This window comes from Etheostoma spectabile, chromosome 11, assembly GCF_008692095.1.
Source record: "Etheostoma spectabile isolate EspeVRDwgs_2016 chromosome 11, UIUC_Espe_1.0, whole genome shotgun sequence".
NCBI lineage: Eukaryota > Metazoa > Chordata > Actinopteri > Perciformes > Percidae > Etheostoma > Etheostoma spectabile.
The window spans coordinates 581,165-603,191 of NC_045743.1; the positions used below are offsets into that span (position 1 = coordinate 581,165).

A 22,027-nucleotide genomic window follows, 5' to 3' on the forward strand; every position below is an offset into this window, starting at 1 on the left:
ATAAATAAGGTCATGTACTTATTAACACAATCTTTCAAATTTGAAAGTCATTCAAAAAGAAACAAAAATTTTCCATGTTCAAAAGGAGGAGGAAGAAGTTGATAAACAACTTATCAGGTCCGACCCCCCTTTCTAATAAATTCAGGGAAGATGAAGAAAAGTAGCAGAATTGTTCATTTAAATGAAAAATGAATACGTTAAACTTGATTCTTGTTTTTTTCTGTCCAGGGTTGCGTTAAAGACCACAGGTTGTGGGTGAACTCCAGTAAGGATGACCCTCCATACCCTCTCATTGGTAAGCCAACCTGTCACAAAATCAGAAAGAAAATTAAAAGTTGTCCATTTAAAAAGAACGAAAAATATTTTTTTCCCTTTAGCCTTTACCTTTTTTCCTTTAAAGATACTTCTCCAATGGTGTGGGATGAGCGTTAAAATGAAACTGCTGATTCTTAAAAATCTATATTAAGGCTTACATCTGTCATGAATTCGTAAAGTTAAATGAAAACTCACCGTCTCATCCCTCCGATGAAGAAATGTGTGACAAGCCATGCAGTACCAATGCAGAGGGGGGCCACTACTGCATCAGCAGAACACCAACAACTCAACATCTGGGAGCATTTAAGTTACTTTTGTGTCACAGTGGTATTTCCGTGACATTCTGTTACCATAATCTTTTGTTCTGTAGTTCACACTCAACATCTCAACTCCAGGCCATTGATTCATCGCAGCATGGCACGAGTTCTGCCCTAATGTAGATCATATTTGCCAAATTTAACTCACATGTCACAGACTGTACATACCAGACCTATGGACTCTAACCTCTGGACCCTGACCTCTCATTCAGGCCACGAGTTTCCCTTCAGCATTAAGATGAGCCACATACGGGATGGTGGGAGCAGTGGTGGAGGACTGGGAGGAGGAGCAGGGAGGGATCCAACGAGTCCCACAGACTGTCCAGGGGTGCTGCTGCTGGACCAGTGTCTCCCCCCAGACACCCAGTGCCAGTTTATCCTCAAACCCAGCAAGAGAGCCCCGGGACAGACTCCACTTATAGGTAAGACAGCTGGTCAAGACTATCGTTCTCATTCTGGAGGTCAGACCCTTTACAGGGGGTCAAATGAGACATTTTTCAGAACACAACAAACTACATTTCAGAAGTGGCTTCAAATAACTGTGTAACGGATGTGAAAACACTTTGAACTTGGACTATCTGGCGTAATCAAAGGGAGAAAGAGTTGAAACAACATTGATGAATAGTGATGTGTCATGTGAGACAGCAGAAATGGTCAAGGCAAATATGGCGCTTTGCTTTCTTCATTTGTACAACATCAAAGTCTGGCCTTGTGACTAAAACACATTTTGTGGGTAAGTTGCAGCCTCAATGTGTTCCAAGAGCTAATTAGTACACAAACCTTTAAAAATAAAGGTTTACATTAAGTGTTAATAGTTCAGCGTTTTGGATTTAAACCTGCTGCAAGAAAATAAAAATAACCGCTGGCAACAGTGAAAGTATGTGTTGTGAAAAATATATTTTTTCATCAGCATAGCAGTTTAGGTTTCCAAGTAGATGGTTGGTTAGTGACAAGAATCCGTCCATAAATTTAATTCTGTATGAAACCACAAGAAGAAATACGATCATACGGAAATATTAATGCAGAACAGAAAGTACTTCCTTAGAATTTGTTCCACTTACATAAACCGTTTCACTCTGTTTATGCCCGTTCTTGACACTAAGCTGTGAGGATGAATCACTAGGTGAAGAAGAAAAGGAGTCAAAGAGAACGGTGGGAAAGGAGATTTTAGCGGACAAGGGGTTACAGCGGGGGTTAGGAGAGACGCAGTGTCAGAATAAGAAAAACATTGGACAGACAAAGAGGAAGAAACCCCAGAAGGGACGGCTTAGTGTGAGAATAGGAAGATGGAAAGTGAAAAGAGATGACACAGCTATTGAGAAAGTCTGAAGGCCAGCGGAGGTGAAGGAAAAAGAAACACAGTCTGTGAGAGATTGAGGGAGAAGAATTTACAGAGGGAGAGAAGGAAAAGGGGACCACAAAAATGGGAGGCAAAGAAACTTGATGATGAGGAGAAAGGAAAAACAAGAGGACAGTGGATAACGAGGATGAGTAACGGGGATTCAGGGACCGGGATGGAAAAAAAGGCATTAAGTTTAGAGGAAAACAAGTTGAGGAGAAAAGTGTGTGTTTTCCAGTCAAGAAGGCTGCAGTTTGCCAACCACAAGCTTCGACCTCAGATTCCTTTGCCTCAAACATAACAACATCTTACATAGTCGCTCCATACCAGCCTCGCAACCATAGAGGCGTTCACACCCACCCCGAAAGCTAACAAAATTGTGTTTAGGGGAAGCACTGGCAGAAGTCCCTACTTAGGCATTTATTCCCAAACGGTGTTAAGAGTAAATGTCCCTTTCTGAAAGACTGACTTGCTGATACAGTACATATCTTTTAAATACACAAACGAGGCGACCCAAGGCCCCAACATAAACTTTTCTAACGTTCAAGCTCTGACTGGATTTTTGCCAAAGATGCTTTATTGAAAAACTGTTCATGGGGAACATGAATAAATAAATGTATGGCACAAATAACACAATAACAAAGATATATTATTTAATATTGTCTAACCACAAGCAGCAGTGCCACGACTTTGCATATTTATCTTCTTTTCCAATATGAAACATGACAAGTGAATTCAATGTGAGCTACTGTATGGACACATTTCAGTACCAAAAAAAAACATTGAATGTGGATTTCCAGTACAACTCACAAACCATGATTATGCTAGAAATTCAAAGCAAAGATGGCGTTCACTCTCCCGCGTGCAGCTTGTCAGTGGTCGAAAGTCTGCCTGTCGCAGCGGTAGATCACCAGTACAAATCACAAAAATACACCATCAGACAGCTGGATGCTCCACTGCAGTGTTGATTTATTAAGGGAGGCTAATCTTGGAGAACCAATAATCTAACAAAGTTGGTTTATTTATGGAAGGATGTTTTAAAAATATAAAAGAAGCTATAGAAGAACTAACTGTCCTTCCAAAACCAAATTTTCTGATCTGGCATCTGGCATAACTTCATGACAGTGTTGGTCAGTGCCTTCTACAAAAGGCTTATGATCATTACAAAACTGATTGCAGGAGATTATAGGATGATAGATGCTGCCCACACAGCCAACAAATTAAATCACCTTGTCCCACCTCCCCACCCCTCTAAACTTGTTCCGTGACTGTAAAGCTGTACTGATGTAATGCCTGATTTACAGCGAGGTCATGTTTTTTTCGATGTGGCAAGGCCTGCTGAGAAGTGCAAGAGCAGGCCAGCAATTCTGTCACTGTTGAACATTGTTCCAGAGTGTGTTTGGGCATTGTGCCATGGCAGATCGTTAAATATCGAATTCTATGTGAGGTATGCCAGATTTATTTTGTGGGCCCTCCACCCACTGAAAGAATCTTTCGTTTATCAGAGGAGTGCTAGTCTTTGATGCAAGTCACACAGCTTTTATTACATAAATGTTATCGTTTCTAGACTTTTGGCGTCAAAGAAGTTGCTACAATTAAACTTCACCGCATTACCCTTTAAAAGATTTTCTGCAGCTTTTATTTACATTTTCACAGTGCTTATTTTGAGAGAAAGCAGCAATTTATCAAATTTCAGACATTGAACCAACAAATATTTGATATTTAGATTATTTAGAGTTGGTTGGAAATTTCCTTGCCCCATGAAGGCAACACAGGTTTGAATCATGTCTTTCTACACGTGTCATTTAGCATTACTAGATTAGTAAATGTTTGCTGTACATTCTCGTTAACATGCACCTCACTGCACGCACAGTATGCAGTTTCATAACTGCAGGAACATGCTGAGCTGTAATGACGTAGAGAACATGTAGTGAAGAGACAGACCTGCAGACAGACACTCCAACCCAAACAACACAGGTAGACATTGGGACTTGGCACCGCCTAGAGAATGCTCAACAAGGAACACACAGTCACAAGCCTGCAAAGACAAACAGAGCTCTACACATGCATATGCTGTAGGCTTTCACACACAAAAGCACACGTATGAACAAACACACACACATACACACAAATTAAATGGTGCTGTCGAGCGTAAGGGCATGTACATGTACGTGTATTTTCCTCAAACACTGAGTCAATGGTTCTTTCTTCTTCTGTCTTTCAGATACTGTCTTGTTGGTGTCTCTCTTTCTTTAACAGTGTACCTCTTTCTCTCACCTAACCATTTTAAGGTGTGAATATTCTGACGGAATATGTGCAGGCTGAAAAAGTCCAACATCTGGGACTTTTTGGCTGAATGTTAAGCAATTCACAACCTACTGTACTGTGTTGGAAAACAACAACAAACAAAGTGAAAGTACTAGAATTACCTGCTGCATTTTTATAGTGCCTAAACCTGAATGGTGTTTCTACAAATAACCCTTGTGTTGTCCTTGGGTCGAATTTGACCCATTTTCAAAGTTTTGTATATCACAAATGTGGGTTTCTTTTAACATTGGGGGAAAAGAAGCAAAAAAAAAAAGAGTTAATTTTCCATTTTGACGAAAGTTAATGGTCGACGGGAAGACAACACAAGGGTTAAGCAATCTTGTGTTTACGCACCCCGATGGCTGGGTTTCACAGATTGTCTCATAGGTGTGGTGATGTGGTGACAGATGAAGGTAGGAAGGAAGTGACATCATGATATACCTCTGTGTCTAATGTATACAAGTGTGTTTAGTGTTTTTCAAGTCACTGTGTATTGTTTTTTAAATAGTGTGAGGCTGACATTGTGCTTAGAGTGGTGCACACCTGGGCCAATGTTTAGCTCCTTCAGTGTAAGGTCATGATAATTGTGCAATACTTTTGATTTCAGTGTGTAAGCAATCTGCAAAAACTGTAACATGCATTACTCCAGCAACAGCAGTTTGTTTATATCTGAAACCACAGCTCACCTCTTCCCCTCCTTTCTCCCCACAGAGCCTGGTCAGCAGAAGTCTTTTAAGAGGAAGAGGTCTCTGATCAACTGGCCTTTCTGGAGAGGCTCCAACACACAGCTGGACGGTCTGCCCCTGTCCCCGACCTTGCTGTCCCCCACTCAGGGACGGCTGTTCGGACGACCCCTGAGCTCTGTCTGCTCTCCGGACCACGGGCTGCCCAAACCTATCATGGTGAGACGAGTGGAGGTCACGTAGGCCAGCAAAAGGGGTCAGGGCCCCGTCTGGAGGGTCACAGTGTATTTGGGGATAGGGAGAAGTAGTGGTATGGGAAAGTAGATTCACTACTTACTGTTACATATGGTGCTCCACAGAACTCTTTTAAGAAGACCACATTGCATCTATGTTGACAATTTAATTTTGCTAGTTTAGTCTCGCATTGCCAGACCTTCCTCCACAGTGCTGCGGAGGAGGGTCTGGCTAGTCCACACAGCATGTCATTAAACCAATCACAATCGTCTTAGGCCGCGCTATGCCCCGGATACAATGACGGTGCCTCTGCAAAATAGCCTCGGAAAGGAACTTGTTTTCGGGAAAAGTGTATGTTGAGAAGTTGTTTTAGTCGTGAAACAGAAATCTGTTCAGTCAGTCAGTGTTGTGTCTTTTGAGTTCTTCTTCTCTTCGACAATAAGGAAAGCCCATTTGAGGCTACCGACATTAATTTTGATTCATCATATTTGCACAAGTGAAATTTAGTTTCTAGGAAGTGATGGATCACAAACAAACAGCAGGTATTGAGAAAGCTAAATTCACTTAATCCAGAAATCCCTGGATTTCCTTTGGTTCCAAACATTACTGGGGCAAAGTGGTTTGGTGTCAAATGTTAAATGCTTTCTGTCAGTTCTGTCAGCAATACAAAACAACTAATTTCTCTGTATTGTTAAAAATGTTCCTCTGTTCCATTCTGAATATTAATAAAAAAGACTGTATTTCCTCCAGGACATGTTGGTGTTCCTGTACCTGGAGGGGCCGTATACCAGAGGCATTTTCAGGCGGTCAGCCGGGGCCAAAGCGTGCCGGGAGCTCCGGGACAGACTGGACAGTGGAACCGAGGACCCGGAGATCACACACCAGTCTGTGTTCGTCATCGCTGCTGTCCTCAAGGTAACTCACACACACACTCAACCACACTCAGCTCTGCCCCGGCACACTGGTTTGAACTAGACAACAGAAAGCAGGAGCGACTGATGTGCTTCCAAAGTCACATAAATCCAGACAGGATAATCTGTCTCTGCACAGCCAGGCAGGCTGCCAGTTGCACTCACAAGGTGCTGCATTGTTTAGCTCCGGGCCAAACAGCCACCACAGCGATGGGCATCCAGGGAGCAAACGAGGGGCTTCAGGGTTGTATACAGAGCTGATTCGTCTCCCTTTTTTGTCGAGTTTTACCTGTTTTCTTCACTGCGGACAGGGATTGTGCCTCACCTGAGAAAAAAAACAACAATAATAAATTAGTCCATTGCCCAATGCTACTTGATGCTAATTTAATGATAAGTGTTTGACCTTTTCTCATGTGATACTACAGCATTGGATGCATTCCTGCAATGATGAATAATGGACTCTATGTAGTCTTTTGCACATTATTGTACACAGGATTGGGCTATAGGCTATGGGTTATAATAATGTTGTTCAAGGTCTGCTTATGTGCTCTACCCATAACACAATTCCAATTCAGGATGTACTGTTTCTTCTCTCTCAGGGTTGCACAACATGAAGATAATATGGGCTATGCGACAACATTGTTGACTATCACGATAATGATATTTTTTGCAATAAATACAATGATATTAAAGGGTACACAGTTCTGCCTTTCTCTTGCTTTCAGTATTCTTCTGTAATACAACCAATTACTTGTTGAATTTAAAACAAATAAAAGCAAAATAATTTCTGACATTCTTTTATTGAACAAATCGTTTATTGTATGTAAACAAATCTCACAGCCCTTTGTGATAAGTATATTGCGCCAGTTGATATTGCAATGACGATAAAAAAACAACAATGTATTGTGCAACCCTATATTCTGGTATTTGATCTTTGTGTGCTTTTGTCACTGTGATATTTTACTTTTCGACCTTATTACCTTGATGGCTATTTCTGTTAATTCCTCAAGGTGTTTCATTCACCAGATTACCTCGTTTCTGTGGTTCTCTGATTCATGTACCTGATGAAAGTAATTTAGACCAAAATGTTGCATCTGTTTCATTAATAAGTTATTATACAAAACGTTTGCAAAATGATTTTTCTGCATTTTATAGACTCAATTATTAGCTAAGTTCTTGATAATTAAGCTCTTTTTTTTTTTGCATCTAGGACTTCCTGCGAAATATCCCGGGCAGTATGCTGTGTGTAGATCTGTATGAGCAGTGGATGGATGTGATGGAAGGGGAGGGAGGGGAGGAGCGGATGCAAGCTGTCCAGAGGTACGATCTTTCTCTTCAAATCCTAAAATACATCCCATTTCTGCTAAAGTCCGGCTGCTAATTTTCAAGTAATAATAGACAACATGTTACCGTCTGTCTCTTGCTAACAAGCACACACAGACATAACAAGTTATACAGACGTTTGTTATACAGATGGGTGACGTATTCAAGGAAAGACCTGAATAAATGAGTGGTCTGTATGCTTATGGTAGCCCAACACCTTACTGTGACTCTTTGTTGGTTTTTCCTTTAATACACAATGTTTATGTCTAGAGAGTGAAAGAAAGACACAGAGAGGGCATTGCTTTAGTTCCAGAAACAACAAGCTAAATTCCTTTTGCTTAGGAAAATAAAATAACCAAGTAACATGAAAATGTTGGTGGAGAAATTCCTGTGGAGATCAGGAAACAACACGACAGCACCCACAGACTGTGAGAACTAGGAACAAATGTTTTAGGATGGTTTTATGATCCCTGTAGTCATTTAATTGACATGATGTCCATCTCCTCCCATCCTTCCTTCCTGTCATCAATGTAATTCTCTCTCTGTCAGGTTGCTCCACCTCCTGCCCACCGAGAACCTGCTTCTGCTGCGACATGTGATCGCCGTGCTGCATTGTATCCGAGGCAACGCCCACGACAACCAGATGAACGCCTTCAACCTGTCCGTCTGCATCGCTCCCAGCATGCTGTGGGCTCCCGAACCAAGCACCCCCGAGATGGAGGGGGAGGGCACCAAAAAGGTGAGGAGAAACACACAGACACACAATTTGACAGTGTTTTGGGAAATTTGGGAAATATTATTATGATGTGAAATATGATGAATGCATTATGATGATGAATATGAAAAATGGCCCTCAAAACCTTTGGATCCCATGTGGTGTGTTCAATTGGCTTCCACAGTCCAGAATCTAAAATTATATTCAGTTTACTGTTATATTTGACAAAGAAGCAAAAGCAGCAAATGCTGATATTTGAGAAGCTGAAACAAGAGAATAATTGGCATTTTTGCTTGAAAAATTACTGAAATAATTAATCCTTTATGGAGAGAATAGTCCCACACATGACTCCTTGTAAAACCACAAAAAGATTTCATACTTTTTTTCATGAAAATAAGTGAGCTTTAAGGATGCTGGCAGGCAGATTTGGTTACCTTGGACAGAGCCAGACTAGCTTTTACCCTCTGTTTCCAGTCTTTTTGCTAAGCTACGCTAAACAACATATTAAACGTAGAGACACGAGAGTGGTATCAAGCTTTTCATCTACTGTAACTCTTGCAAGAAAAGAAAAAGGAAAAGTGTACATCCCAAAAATGTTAAATTGCAAAATATTTTGAATACACTGAGCTGCTACAGGGGTGTGTATGTCAGAGAGGCTTGCTTAGACAGCATGCAAACCCTGAGGAATTTTACATTTCAGTAGAATAATAACTCAGCATGAGTGTGTACGTGCTGCTGTTGTGTGTGAAACCTGTGTGAGCAGACAGACAGAGTTTGACAGACAAGTAAGAAATTGAGATTCCACTCACACAAGTACCGTGTGTGCACGTGCATGTTCACATGCACACACAATCTCAGCCTGAAACCCATTTCCCTGCAGCAGTGAGTGACCTCCGAGCAGGAGCTCACCCATTAACACAAAGCTGTAACACACACACACACACACACACACACACAGACACACACACACACACACATTCAACCATTCTAACACACGCACTCAGTCACGTTGACATGTCATCGCTATGATCTCTCATGAGCTAAAATAACAACATTCTTACACATCACAGACTTGACAGATAAGAGAAAAGATTCTCAGTTTAATGCTGACTTACTTCTATTACTACTACTACTATATGTCAAGCTAGTTTACCACTTATGTGATGGGGGTCACCATTAAAGGGTTAGTTCACCCAAATTACAATGGTCTAGCCATGCATTTAGCTTTGATTTTATCTATTTTACAATAATCTTTGACTTACGTTTTTATCTGAAAATCTGCAGAATTGGTGACCAGAAATATGCCTAAAGATGCCTTGATATTTGATAATAACAGGCACCTGCCAGCAAAATCAGAAATCAGTGTAGGCTACTGGGAGTTGAAATAGTAGCAATCTTTTTTCTGGCGATAAACTGTCTCTTTATTGTATTTTTGTGAATCTAAAGTTTACTCAAAAGTGAAGCAACGATGCTTCACTCTATCTTGGCCATTGAGGCTAACCTAAAATAAGTTAATTCCACAGCAGTGGCTGCAGCCAGACCCCACAGTGGAAGCCCCCCCCCCGCCCACCAGAGCACATGTAGTCACTTAATACAAGACATACAAAGCTTTTTGAATTGTGGTCTATTTGGAAAGTTACAGTTTTGAGTTACATACAATCTCTGTGGGTGGCTGGTTTGCTTATCCATGGGTCCTTATTACACCTTTCTAAGGCCTCGCTCAATCTCTGTTCTGGATCAGGCCCTGTGACTTCACCCTGGGTATGTGTGTGTGTGTGTGTGTGTGTATGTGTGTGTGTGTGTGTGTGTGGTGTGTGTGTGTGTGTGTGTGTGTGTGTGTGTGTGTGTGTGTGTGTGTGTGTGTGTGTGTGTGTGTGTGTGTGGTGGTTGAGGTTCATTGAGAAAACATGCAAAGAATTTCCTACAGAATCCTGAGGCCAAGTGTGTGTGTTTTAGCGGAAAAATCTCTTGCTGAAACACCCCTCTCTTTCTCTCACACACACACACACACCACACACACACACACACACACACACACACACACACACACACACACACACACACACAAATGCTTAAATGTCTCCTACACACAAACTCCCCTGATAACACTTTCCTTCTCTCTCACTGCTTGTTTGTGTGTGCAGGCGGCCTTTTTCTGGGAAAAGACTTTTAAAAAATAACAAAGTGAGATTTCGACATTTCCCTCTTGCGGTCGGAGCTGGGGGGAAATTCAAACTAGCGTGGGCTTCGGGCTGTGTAATGGCTAGTTTCCAACCTTGTCTGGAGACACGTGAACTCTCAGTTTTACCCAATTCAGTTTAGTCTCTGTTTCCCTCCTTCTTTCATGCAGCACATGATTTAAATGTTTTTGGCTAAATGTAGCTGCTTAGAAGATAAATACAGCTTTAATTTGAGTATCACTTAGATGTAAACAGAGAAACAAATCATTCAAAAAAAATTGTTTTTCTCTTGATCTTGGCATGGTTGACCAAACTTTTACTTTCTTCCGCTTTGTTATGTTTTTGAAATACAGCGACCTTTCCACATTACAGTAGAGGAAAGAAAACAGGAAAGTGACACAGGCAGCTTTTCCTTCTTTTTTAGACTTTTCTTTGCAGCATGCTGATTGGACTGTATGTGTTGACTGTTGACCTCCGAAATACTTAGAAATGACCCACTAACACAGCTGTGGCATTTGTTAATGAACACACACACACACACATACACACACACACACACACACACACACACACACACACCACACACACACACACACACACACACACACACACACACAACACACTCATACACATGTGCAGATAGTGTACAGTATGTTCTCCATCTATCCTGCAAAGGTATTTTATACTGTGGCAGTCATAGAAAGTCCACTCTCAACTTGCCTTCATACTGTAGACAAATTGTTTTTTTATCTATAAGATGATGGATAGGTGAATGTCTCCTGGATGCCCACAGGCGTTTAGTAACTGCTCTGTATCACGTAGCAGCACCTTTCTGAGTGACAAAGAGGAATGCTAGATGAGTGATGGAAGGAGGGGCAGGAGGCTAACTGAAAGAGAGAGCAGATCTTAAAAAATCAAGAGAGGGAAGTAGAAATGGAAACTAAAGAGATAGGAGGAGCGGACAGAATGAAAGTGGTGGCATCAAACATTAGAGAGAACAAGGAAAGGAAGAGGTAAAAAGGCTTCTATTTCAGAGAGAGATATCATTAGTTGTGCAGTAAGCATGTTATCTAATCAACAAATGTTCACTCCCAAACCTGTGGCCCCCCAGCGTCTGTTACCGTCACAGTAGGCACCCGTTGGCATATTATAAAGAGCGACAAAGTACAAAAGAGGTCGGGGTGGGTAAGACTTTCACCCAGGAGACCGCTGTCCATGTCTCGTGTGAAACCAAAAGTCAACCTATTTATACAATATGTAACGCACTTAACTAACATCACGTATGTAAGTTAAGTCATAACCTTACTTAATCTAACCCAAACCATATTTTCCTAAAACTAACCAAGTAGTTTTGTTGCCTTAACCTAACCCTACTCTACACATTGAACAATGACACCAAATTGTTAACCAGAGCGTCAAAAAAACGTGAAGCGTATGCTAATTTTCATAGGCCCATTATCCAAGCCCTGAATTTCTGTACTGAAGGCTTTAACATAGTTTGACATTACATTTGACAATACATTTCTGCTGTATGTGTCACAAGAGCTCATCTCATGCATTGGTTAATAAACACATTCTCACAGTACCAGTTAACAGTAAAAACGGATGTCAGAGGATGTGCTGTTCTTCAGGAATGACACAGTGGAATGTCACTGATAGAGTAGCAGACAGATGTCACAGTAGCAACAGTATCTGAAGGTAAATAAATATCTACCTTAGGGTACGTTCACCCTCCGGGAAGCCAATCACTGACATTCCAGTGTTTTTTTCCAGTAGTTTATGAAGGCAGATAGTGGAAATGATGTAGAAAGGTGTGCAGATACAACGACTCAGCAACTGTAGATTAACTACCTGCAGACTTAAGTAGCGTCGGCCAAATCCAGACACTTACCTAGACTATCTGTCCAGTCTGAGTTTTCTCTCACACAACTAAAACAACTTTTGGACGTACACATGTTCCACCTAAACAAGTTCCTTCAAGAGGCTATTTTCCAGCTGTACCGTGGCTCTGTCTCCCGCTTAGCGCCTCCCATGACAATTGTGATTGGTTTAAAGAAATGCTGATGAACCAGAGCATGTTTTTCTGCCATCATGGAATGTTGTGTGGACTAGCCAGGCCCTCTTCCACAGTGCCGTGGAGGAGGGCCTGGCAATGGGGAAACTAGGGATTGAAGAGCTGAGACAGTAAATACAGCAATCTCAAGTATGAGGGACCTCCGGACTTTCATACAGCAGTCATTAACACATGTGGCCTCTAGAGGGGTAGTGTACAAACAGAGGACATAAAACCAGGATGTTAATGTTATATTTGCTCTCTGGTAACAGCTGTGAGGTATTCTTCTGACTGTGCCTGATTGCAAGAATGAAACTACCGTGGAACTCATTACGTTTTGTAACAGCTTTTATCTCCCATCATCTGTTCTGTTTTATTCATATTTTAATCCAAAATTTGGTCTAATATCAGGCTCTGAAAGTTTTTTTTTTCTTCAAACACACGAGAAGAAATCACAGTGTGCTGAAAAAACTTCAACCTGTTTTTAATATGTATGAACTTGTTGATAGTTTGTTCCTAGAAAAGAGAAAAATGACACTTGATTCTTGAAATAAAAAAAAAAAAAAACGTTTTAGTGGGAACAGGTTATACTATCTCACCCTCTTTTCCGATTATATTGCTTGCTTTAAGACTTTTATAACTTGTTAATAGACATAAAGCACTTTACAAAGTAGCCGGGTTGTGCGCTGTAACCAGACAGACTCTTCTTCTGAACATTGAGTCATACAACGCATATGGACACCATACAGTAAGATGTATGAACAGACAACATCTGGCCCAACAAACAAACACAGCAAGGCCCGAAAAAGTGTTGCAGGAACCCAGCAACGGCAGGAAAAACAACTAATTTAAAAACACAACAGACAGATTTCAGTGGAAACTTTCCACAAGTTGGGGAGGACATGACTCCAGCGTCTCTGAGTGGCCCTGGTGACTGTTTGTGTCACAGCACGTCATATGTGTTTAGTAAGTTGTGTCTGATTAGTTTAAAAGGTGGTGTTTTCAGCCAAGAAATGGACTTGTTGGAAGACAGATTGCAACTGGGCTGATAATGCCTTTGAAACACAGACAGTCTGCATTTTTCAAAACTTCACTCAAACCAACTTCCTGTTAAAGAAAAGAGCCAACCATTCACAAAATGTGTAATTCGCTCTATGGCATATTTTCCAAATATATGACAAATATATTAATATGCATATATCTGACATATATTATTTATACAGTATATATATATATATATATATATATATATATATATATATATATATATATACACTGTATATAGGAGACATCAAAAGCTGCTCTGAAAAACTCCAACATTTCTCTGTCTTGGTCATTTTAACAAACATTTTAGCAAATAATAATCAAAGCCAATACATGATGTCATATACATATTTTTATCAGGACATTATCCAGAACCAGGAAGGAATAGTTTGATGCTTTCTTGGTCTGTGTGGAATGAAAATACTGCGAAGATCTTCCTCAGCGCAAACAAACACTGACTCTTCTCAGAATGATAATATGGGACACAAAAACACAACTATGGACAGCTGTTTGGAGCTGATATTACACAGTCATTTAGGTCAAGACTTTCACAAAACAAAGCAGGAAGTAGCTACATTACAGGAGACCACATACTAGTTTCACCCTGCAGTGTGAATATATTGATTTCCATTTTTTGTGAGTTTACTCAACATGCTTTTGGAAACAGATACTTGGAAACTGCATGTTTTGCTGAATTACTGCTAAACTTTGTCTGTTTCTCCTGAGTCACTGCTTCAGTAAATGAAGCTCTGCATAGACAGTGACAGAATTACACCTTCCAGCCAACTTTATAACACTGAAAATAAATAGTCAGCAGCTGCAGCAAAAGCAGAGAAATGTCAACGTGTTCACTCTATAACCAGGTGGCGTTTCTCCATGCAGGTGTGTGAGCTCATTCGCCTCCTCATAGAGAGCTGCAGCAGCGTCCTGGGAGAAGACGTCACCTCGCTGTTCAGAAGCTTCAGCCAGAAGAGCAGCAGCAGTGACCACGGATCAGGTAAGAAGTGAGAGTCAGCACAAGAGAGGGGATGATAAAATCCCACAGAATTATGTTAAAGATGGAGGCCAGGTCAGTCATATTTCTGACCCGTCTCTGTTACATGTGTGTATGAAAGGTTATGAAGGACATGACCAGAAGCTTTTGTTGTTTTCAAACTAAAGCAACAAAAAACAAAAATCATTTTAACTTGGAGATTTGATTTTTAAAAGCCGTACAATGTCACGAGCATAAATTAGAAATGTTAGATTGTACATAACAAGGACAACACTCAAAATAGAAGAACCGATTCCTTAAAATGCAGTTCTTCTTCCTTTAGTTTTTAGTCATAATGCATGTAATAAAAGTGCACAACTAAGTCTAAGTGTATAAAACTACGTGCAGACATAATATCTTCTTGTCACCTTCAAATTAAACACCTTTTTCATTTTGGTCAGATCAAAAAAACAATTGTACTTTTCACTGATGTTGAAAATATCTGTTTAAGAAGTAAAGGAGAAGAAGAAATTAAGTCAAATTTAGACTACACATATGTTGTTCTTTATGAGGGTCACGATCAAGTTTAGAGTCTTGAGCAAAGTGTGCGACTAAACAACAGCTCCCTCTCTGAAAGTGCTTAACTGTCAATGCTCCAGTGTGTTACACCCCGAACTATTGTTACAAGGTGGTTGGAGGCTGATTAGACTAGTGTGTGTGTGTGTGTGTGTGTGTGTGTGTGTGTGTGTGTGTGTGTGTGTGTGTGTGTGTGTGTGTGTGTGTGTGTGTGTGTGTGTGTGTGTGTGTGTGTCTGTGTGTGTGTGTGCGTGTGTCTCTGCACGTGTGTGTGTGTGTGTGTCTCTGCACGTGTGTGTGTGTGTGTGTGTGTGTGTGTGTGTGTGTGTGTGTGTGTGTGTGTGTGTGTGTGGTTAAATGACCTAGGCCTGTTGATTGGGGCCAGCAGATCAACCCGCAGTGATTGACAGGGTCACAGGTGCTGATTAACGCAGCATTGAATCTCCTCATTCATAAAGTATCTTTCTTCCCGGACGCTTTAAATAACACCCAGAGGTGAAGGAGCTCACAGCAGGACGGCGCTTTGTCCTCTGTTCTCCTCGTTTCCAGTTTTGAATCGTCGTGTTTGTTGTTTTCAGGCCTCATAATGCTTAGTTTCTCTCTCACTTACTTATTTTTTTACTTTGTAAATAACCTTTCTATCAGGAGAGAGTAGCAGAATCTGGGAGACATAGTCACAGATTTAACTGCATTTTTTTAGTAGGTTGATGTGTAAATAAAGTAAGCTTGGTTCTGCCTCAACTTGGATTGCTAATTTTGGTTGCTACTAGGTAGAAATGCCCTAAATTGCAGTATACTTGCATGAAAGGAGATGTCTGCTAAAGCTGTATAATTTGACATGTAATGGTAAAGTAGGACTGTGTATTTTGTTTTCTAGATTATTGTGATTTTCTGTGTATGTATGGGTTCACCTTTCTTGATGATTCCACAGTTTACCACTGGTTTAGTCGAAGCACTTCATTGCTTCATCTTCTTCATCCATCGCTCTCTCCTTTCCATCTCTCTTCACAGATGTGTCGTCCTTCCAGATGAACGATTCGTCCTACGACAGTCTGGAGAATGAGCTGAACGACGACCCTGAGTCTCCCTTCCAGGAGCAGCTGCCCCTTCGTAACAAGGACAAGCCCGACAGCCGCAGCCGTGACTCCGTCATCACCCTCAGTGATTGTGACCCTGATCTCGACCCTGAGACAGACCTCATTCTGCAGCTCCCCCCGCTGGCCAGACCCAGGAGGTTCAGCCCTGCAGTCCGACAGCCTCGCACCCACCAGGCCAACGGCCTGTCACAGGGTCCCAGGAGGCTGAGGAGGAGTTCAGAGCCTGCATTAGCCGTGGCAAGCACACCGCCCTTGGGCACAGTGACGGTTCACGCCGATAACCACCACCTACAAGTAAGGAAGGCGAGCTATGATGCCGCCATGGAGGGGGAGAGGGAGGTGGACGAGGTGTTTCTGGAGCATGGGTTGAGCGGGATGCAGCTGAAGGAGGAGGAAGAGGATAGGTGTGAGAAGGGGGGAGCCAAAGTCCAGAATGGCGGGCGGAGGAAAATGAAGCACGCCCCTCCGCCTCCGTTGCGACTGGATGCCAGTTGTTCCAGTCTGTCTTCACCTGCAACCTCGCCCACAGGCTCCTCCCTCAGCTCTTTAGACTCCGCCTTTTCACAGTACTCTACTGACTACCCCACCAATGGAGCGATTTCATTGGCTGGGCCTGCTCCTCTGTCCCCCAGGGACTCCCCCCCTCAGAGGGAAGCCCCACCTCATTGGCCACAGCCCACCCAGGCCCATCGGACCAGTGAAACCCCCCCTCACCCTCATGGTCTCCACCCTAACACGTGGCTCAAGAAGGGCCGCCGCCTGTCTTTAAAGCAGGCTGATAATGGTCACTCAGAGGACGACTTGCCTGTGGGAAACCACCCAACCAGTAATGGCTACTCTGAGGCCATGGTGACGAACCAAAACTGCCAACAGAGATCCAGTAGCCCTCCGTCCTACCAGCAGGCTCTGCTGCAGCTGCAGCACAGCCGCTCTCCTTTCTACAGGGGGACAGAGAAACCTCTGACGGTCAGAGAGCTGAGGCACCTCAACACCCAGACACGCACCCACAGACCCCCGGTCCCGGCCTCCCCTAACAGCCCCAAACCACAAACAGGAAGTGAGCTCACACAGAGGCTGGCTAGAAATGAGTGTGTGCAGCCCCCACAGGGTGTTTTCTATGGCCAGAACGCCACGACTCTGGTCCTCAAGAGACAAAAGTCCCACTCGCTGACTCCAGCCATGGAGGGACACAATGGGCGGAGAACTCTTCCCCGCAGAGCATCAGAACCTTCCAAGGTCACTGCGAACTCTATCCCCTTCTCCAGCCTCACCCTGGACAGACCTCGCCCTTCTGAAGGTCAGCCACAAGATGGCGGCCTGAGAGTGTCAGAGGTGGAGCCCAACCACGCCCACCACCCTAAACCACGCTTTTGCCTTTCTCCCTCCGCCACCCGAGCTGTAAGAGACTACTTTTCCTCCCAGGGTCAGGAGGATGCAGATGTCTGCCTGCGGAGGAGTCAAGAGGTGGCGCTGGCTATTGTGCAGGGGAAGAGGGAATGGCAGAGCAGGCAGTGCAGTGACCCACAAGTTGACGACTTTGACCAACTTTTTTTTGCAGAAGAGTCATACGTGTAAATAACAACTGTGTACAGACAAACTGGTTGAGAGACTGATTTGTATCTGATATGTATATGTAAATGCCTGTCTTCATTGTTAATGTGATAATATTCCCTCATATACAGTGTTTTTCTTCTGGCAGCCATAGTCCTCCGAATACAAAAAGGTGTTGCAGCTTTCTGTTATGGTACAGGATGTCTAAGGTTTTAACGGTTTTAAGAGTTTAAAAGGTACAGCTTCTACATTCCACCTGTTAAAATATATTCTGATCCTCGTCCAACATGGAACTATCACAGATGTCTGGCAAAAAGTAGATTGAAAGGTTTGTTGATTCAGAGTTGGTTATAATCCACAATATTTTAAGTTTAAAAGCTCTTTTATGTATTTGACCATGACATTGCTCTTTAACCCTGCAGTTGGGATTCTCAAATAATTATTTATTAAGTAGTGATACTTGATTCTGAGAATTAATAACAGAGAAGTGTAATTGGTCATCTGGAACCCTCAACAAGGATTAAAGCTGATGTCAAAACAGTTCACAGTTACAGTTCTTGATGCCAAAATCTGATTCCTCTGAGAGATATTTTTCTCTGGCAGTGTGTCCTTGTTTGCCTTTTGATAATGTTTCAATGATTTTTCAGAAACGAAAAACAAATGATGGAAGAAGAGTTCTTTAGTAATTAACAGAAAGGACAAAGAAGCCTATTTTCATTCTCTAGAAATTTGTGAAAGGAAAAAACATTTTTTAGAACCATAAAGACTGATGGGAAACCAAGGACATGCCACATTTTTATAATCCATTTTTAATAGCCAAACATGTCAGATTGTATTAAAGTTTTGACTAAATCTGCAGGACAGTTCCGATTTTGTTGCACACATCATGCCCATTGCAGTTTTCTTGTGTATAAGAAACAAATCAAGGACACCAGTTTTTTTTGGGGGGATACTAATCGTGATGAGACTGCTGTGACTATTTACCAATACTCTGAACATGGTTGTAGCTCTATCCAAACACCTGGGATGTTTGCTGAAGTGCCAGCATACAGTGCTGCTCATAAGTTTAGGAACCCATGCTAAAGTTAACTAAAAAGAGGAATAAAAAATTCATCTTTTGGAAATTGATCTTAATGTCTGACTTAAAAAAAGTAGGAAAAAGACAACATTTAAGGACACCAATTTTCTTTCAGAATGAGCAATGTATTGTAAATAAATAAATCTTCTTCCTTAAAATACAGGGGGCATAAGTATACACAGCCCTATGTTAAATTTCCATAGAGGCAGGCAGATTTTTATATTTAAAGGCCAGTTATTTCATGGATCCAGGATACTATGCATTCTGATAAAGTTCTGCTGGCCATTGGAATTAAAATAGCCGAACATCATCACATAGCCTTCACCATACCTAGAGATTACAGTAAGATCAATTTCCAAAAGATAATTCTTTTATTCTTCTTTTTAGTCAACTTTAGCATGGGATCCTAAACTTATGAGCAGCACTGTACCAAAAACTTCTTAAACTATCGTAACAACATCTGTACTTTTCTTGACAAACTGCCTCTGTAAAGTGAAACTTTTTTCCCCAGAGAGTGAAGTGTTTGTCTGTCTGAATCAGTGAATCAACAGGGCCGGTATTTATTCATATGAGCCGAGTTTTCAGACACACAGCACGCAGTGTTGTCCCCTGTAGCTCTGGTTTATATCTCTGTGACCTGGGTGGGAGGGGAGGGGAGGGGAAGGGACGGGGCGGGGGAGGAAGAATGAAGAGAAACTATCAATGTGTGTGTGTGTGTGTGTGTAAGAAAGGTAAGAGTGTTGTTGAATATGATGTGATTATTGATGCCGTGTGCTGAACAGGAATGTGAGAAAACGTGCTATTGAAGGAGAAATATCCTCTATTCTTTCTTGTACATGTATAGCACTTCATTATTCTCAACAAGAAACCCTTTTAGTTTAACTTTTGTGTGTGTGTGTGTGTGTGTGTGTGTGCGTGTGCGTGTACGTGTGTGTGCGTGTGTGCATGTGTGTGTAGTTGAATGCACCACAGTTTTTCCAACTGTGGTGTGTTTTGTCCATGATAATAATAATTTTGTTCCAGTGCTGCAGACATTGTAGTGCTGATTTCTTAGGTCACACTCAACAATAAATGACCCTATTTCCCCGTGCATTAATTTGCTTTAAAGTTTGTAAATTCATGCTCACGGATAATATATTCTTAGCACAATATAAGAGTAGTTTTCCCAAGCTTTTTTACCAGCTGTGTTACAGTGTTACTATGAGCTTAACACAGCTTTCCCCCAGGATCCCACACTGCAATAACGTCATTGTCCTGTTAAACTTTGTCAATTTGAACAGTCTCAAAATGTACTTTATCCTGTATTATGATAAATGTTCTCTCCATTACAGTGAATTGTGTTCAAAGTGTATAGTTCTGCATATTTATGATACAGAAATATAAAATATATATATAAATATATTATCCTGTTACTTTGGTATGCTGTGTTGTGTGAGAAAATCAAAAGTGTATTTTTGTACCTGCCAATTCTGCTGCTGCTGACTCTATAGAAAGTATATTTGCTACAGAATGCACCATTTGTATATTGTGTACATTAGATGTCAAATGTACATGAGAACAAAATGTAATAAAATGTTGCTCTTGTGAAAAATACTTTGCCTATCAAACTGAACTTTTTCTTTGGTGTGGCTACTCAAAGCATGAAAGTAATATTTCTGCAGGGTGGGATATGGGAGACGAGATTAAAACACAATTCAGGCAGAGACACCTAATGAATGAAAAAGAAAAGAAAAAACAACCGCTTTAATAATCATGCTGTGAGTTCCACCTCAACACAAAAACTATGTACAACATACTCTTTTCTTCCTTATTCCAAAGCTTTGCTGAAAACGATGGTTGCAGAGAAAATTCTGAATTCTGCATTTAACCTTTTTGACTATTTGGGGGCAGCGGATATAAGCTGTGAACACAATGTTGAAATAAGTTACATTTTAAAAGCAAACATGTTAGCAACCACTTGCTTCTTTACACATCTAGTTATGGAGCAACAATACTATTTCGTTAGGAGTCGTGTTTGTGTCCACCTGTCAAACGTCGGCCCAATATTCACTCTCTTTTAGTTTTGTCTAAATATCTGCAAGACACATCTGGCTGTTTGCGGCTAAATTCTCCAGTGTTCAGCAGCTAGTCTCCAGCTGTCTGCTGTTTGGTGATGAGCAGGCAGTGTACACTGGGTTTTAGAGCTTTTTTTTCTGAGAATGGGAGCAATGAGAGTGACCCAAAACAGTAGAGTTGGAAATCTTAAAAATATGCTTAAACTCAATATAAAGCTCTGTAAAGCTGCAGATTTGTATGATGATTATCAATATGTTCTTCACAAATGAGCAACAACTTTTATGTTAATATATGGTTCTAAAAATATAGATTAGAGTCACCTTAACTTTTTTTTTTTAAAACAACTGCATCCACATTGGTAACGTTTGGTAAAATTTTTGGTATTTACTAGAGCGTCAAATAAAATTCTTTGTTTGACATTAGGCGGTGAGGCTGAAGAAGTCAGAGGATTCTTGTTGAGGTTTATGAAATTATTTATGGAGGAGCTCTGTGCGGTTTCTCTCTGACTGCAGTCTGAAGCATCCCAGAGAGGTTTGTCTAAGCTCTTTGAGTTATGAGTCTGAACCTGGTGTGGATATTTACTGCAAGGAAACTTTGAGAGCAAAATTTATTAAAACAAGAACCAAGTGTGGCTTTGTAATTGTTCCTCTAACCTTAATTTATAATCTTTTCTAAAAAGCCAATAAAACAGAGTTCCAAAAAGAAACAAAACATCAGCGGTCAGTGTTCACTCGTATATATTTAGTTTGCTGCTGATGTGACTCCTCTGGCCTGAGTTTTCTCAGAGAGGACGGTTGCTCAGGAGTAAAGGTGATGTAATCCAAACACAGCTTACATAATGGGAATATCTTCCATAAACTTCAAGTTTCTATACAAGACTGTGTCATGGTGTCTGTGCTCCATCCTACTGGATGGGTTCAGTGGAAACTGACAGGAAGGGTGTGTGTTAGAGCAGCAGGAGGTTACGTTTTTAAAGAGTCGTTAAATGGCTGGTTTGATTAAGACCTTTCACCATTAGTGAGGTCTGTGAGTCCGTCCGACAATAAGCCCTGTCATAGCTGTGACTGCAGGGCTTCGTTCAGACTTTTGTAATTTTAGGAGCGCGGTGGAGCAGGGACGCGGAGCGGACTGGTAACAGTCGTAGAGAGAGGCTGGGTGGACTGGTTATATCATGCATTGAGAATGAACGAGCAGAGAAGTTGAAACTAGAACAGGCTGTAGGGGACTCTGCAATACCAAGGACTCACAGAATGACAATCAGACAGGTGAGTACAAC

The 22,027-nt window shown here is 41.5% G+C and overlaps 1 protein-coding gene across 2 annotated transcripts in view; it reads left to right on the top strand.

The window, feature by feature from the left end:
• Nucleotides 1-18,279, top strand: part of arhgap20 (Rho GTPase activating protein 20) — a 56,693-nt gene extending 38,414 nt beyond the window's left edge. For both annotated transcript variants that reach the window (XM_032529479.1, XM_032529481.1), the window contains exons 8-15: nucleotides 229-295; nucleotides 845-1,054; nucleotides 4,990-5,180; nucleotides 5,946-6,110; nucleotides 7,317-7,426; nucleotides 7,979-8,168; nucleotides 14,304-14,418; nucleotides 15,982-18,279. In XM_032529479.1, the coding sequence (XP_032385370.1) occupies nucleotides 229-295; nucleotides 845-1,054; nucleotides 4,990-5,180; nucleotides 5,946-6,110; nucleotides 7,317-7,426; nucleotides 7,979-8,168; nucleotides 14,304-14,418; nucleotides 15,982-17,642 (2,709 nt within the window). In that variant the 3' untranslated portion in view covers nucleotides 17,643-18,279. The remainder of the gene's footprint in view (nucleotides 1-228; nucleotides 296-844; nucleotides 1,055-4,989; nucleotides 5,181-5,945; nucleotides 6,111-7,316; nucleotides 7,427-7,978; nucleotides 8,169-14,303; nucleotides 14,419-15,981) is intronic.
• The last annotated feature ends 3,748 nt before the right edge of the window (nucleotides 18,280-22,027 follow it).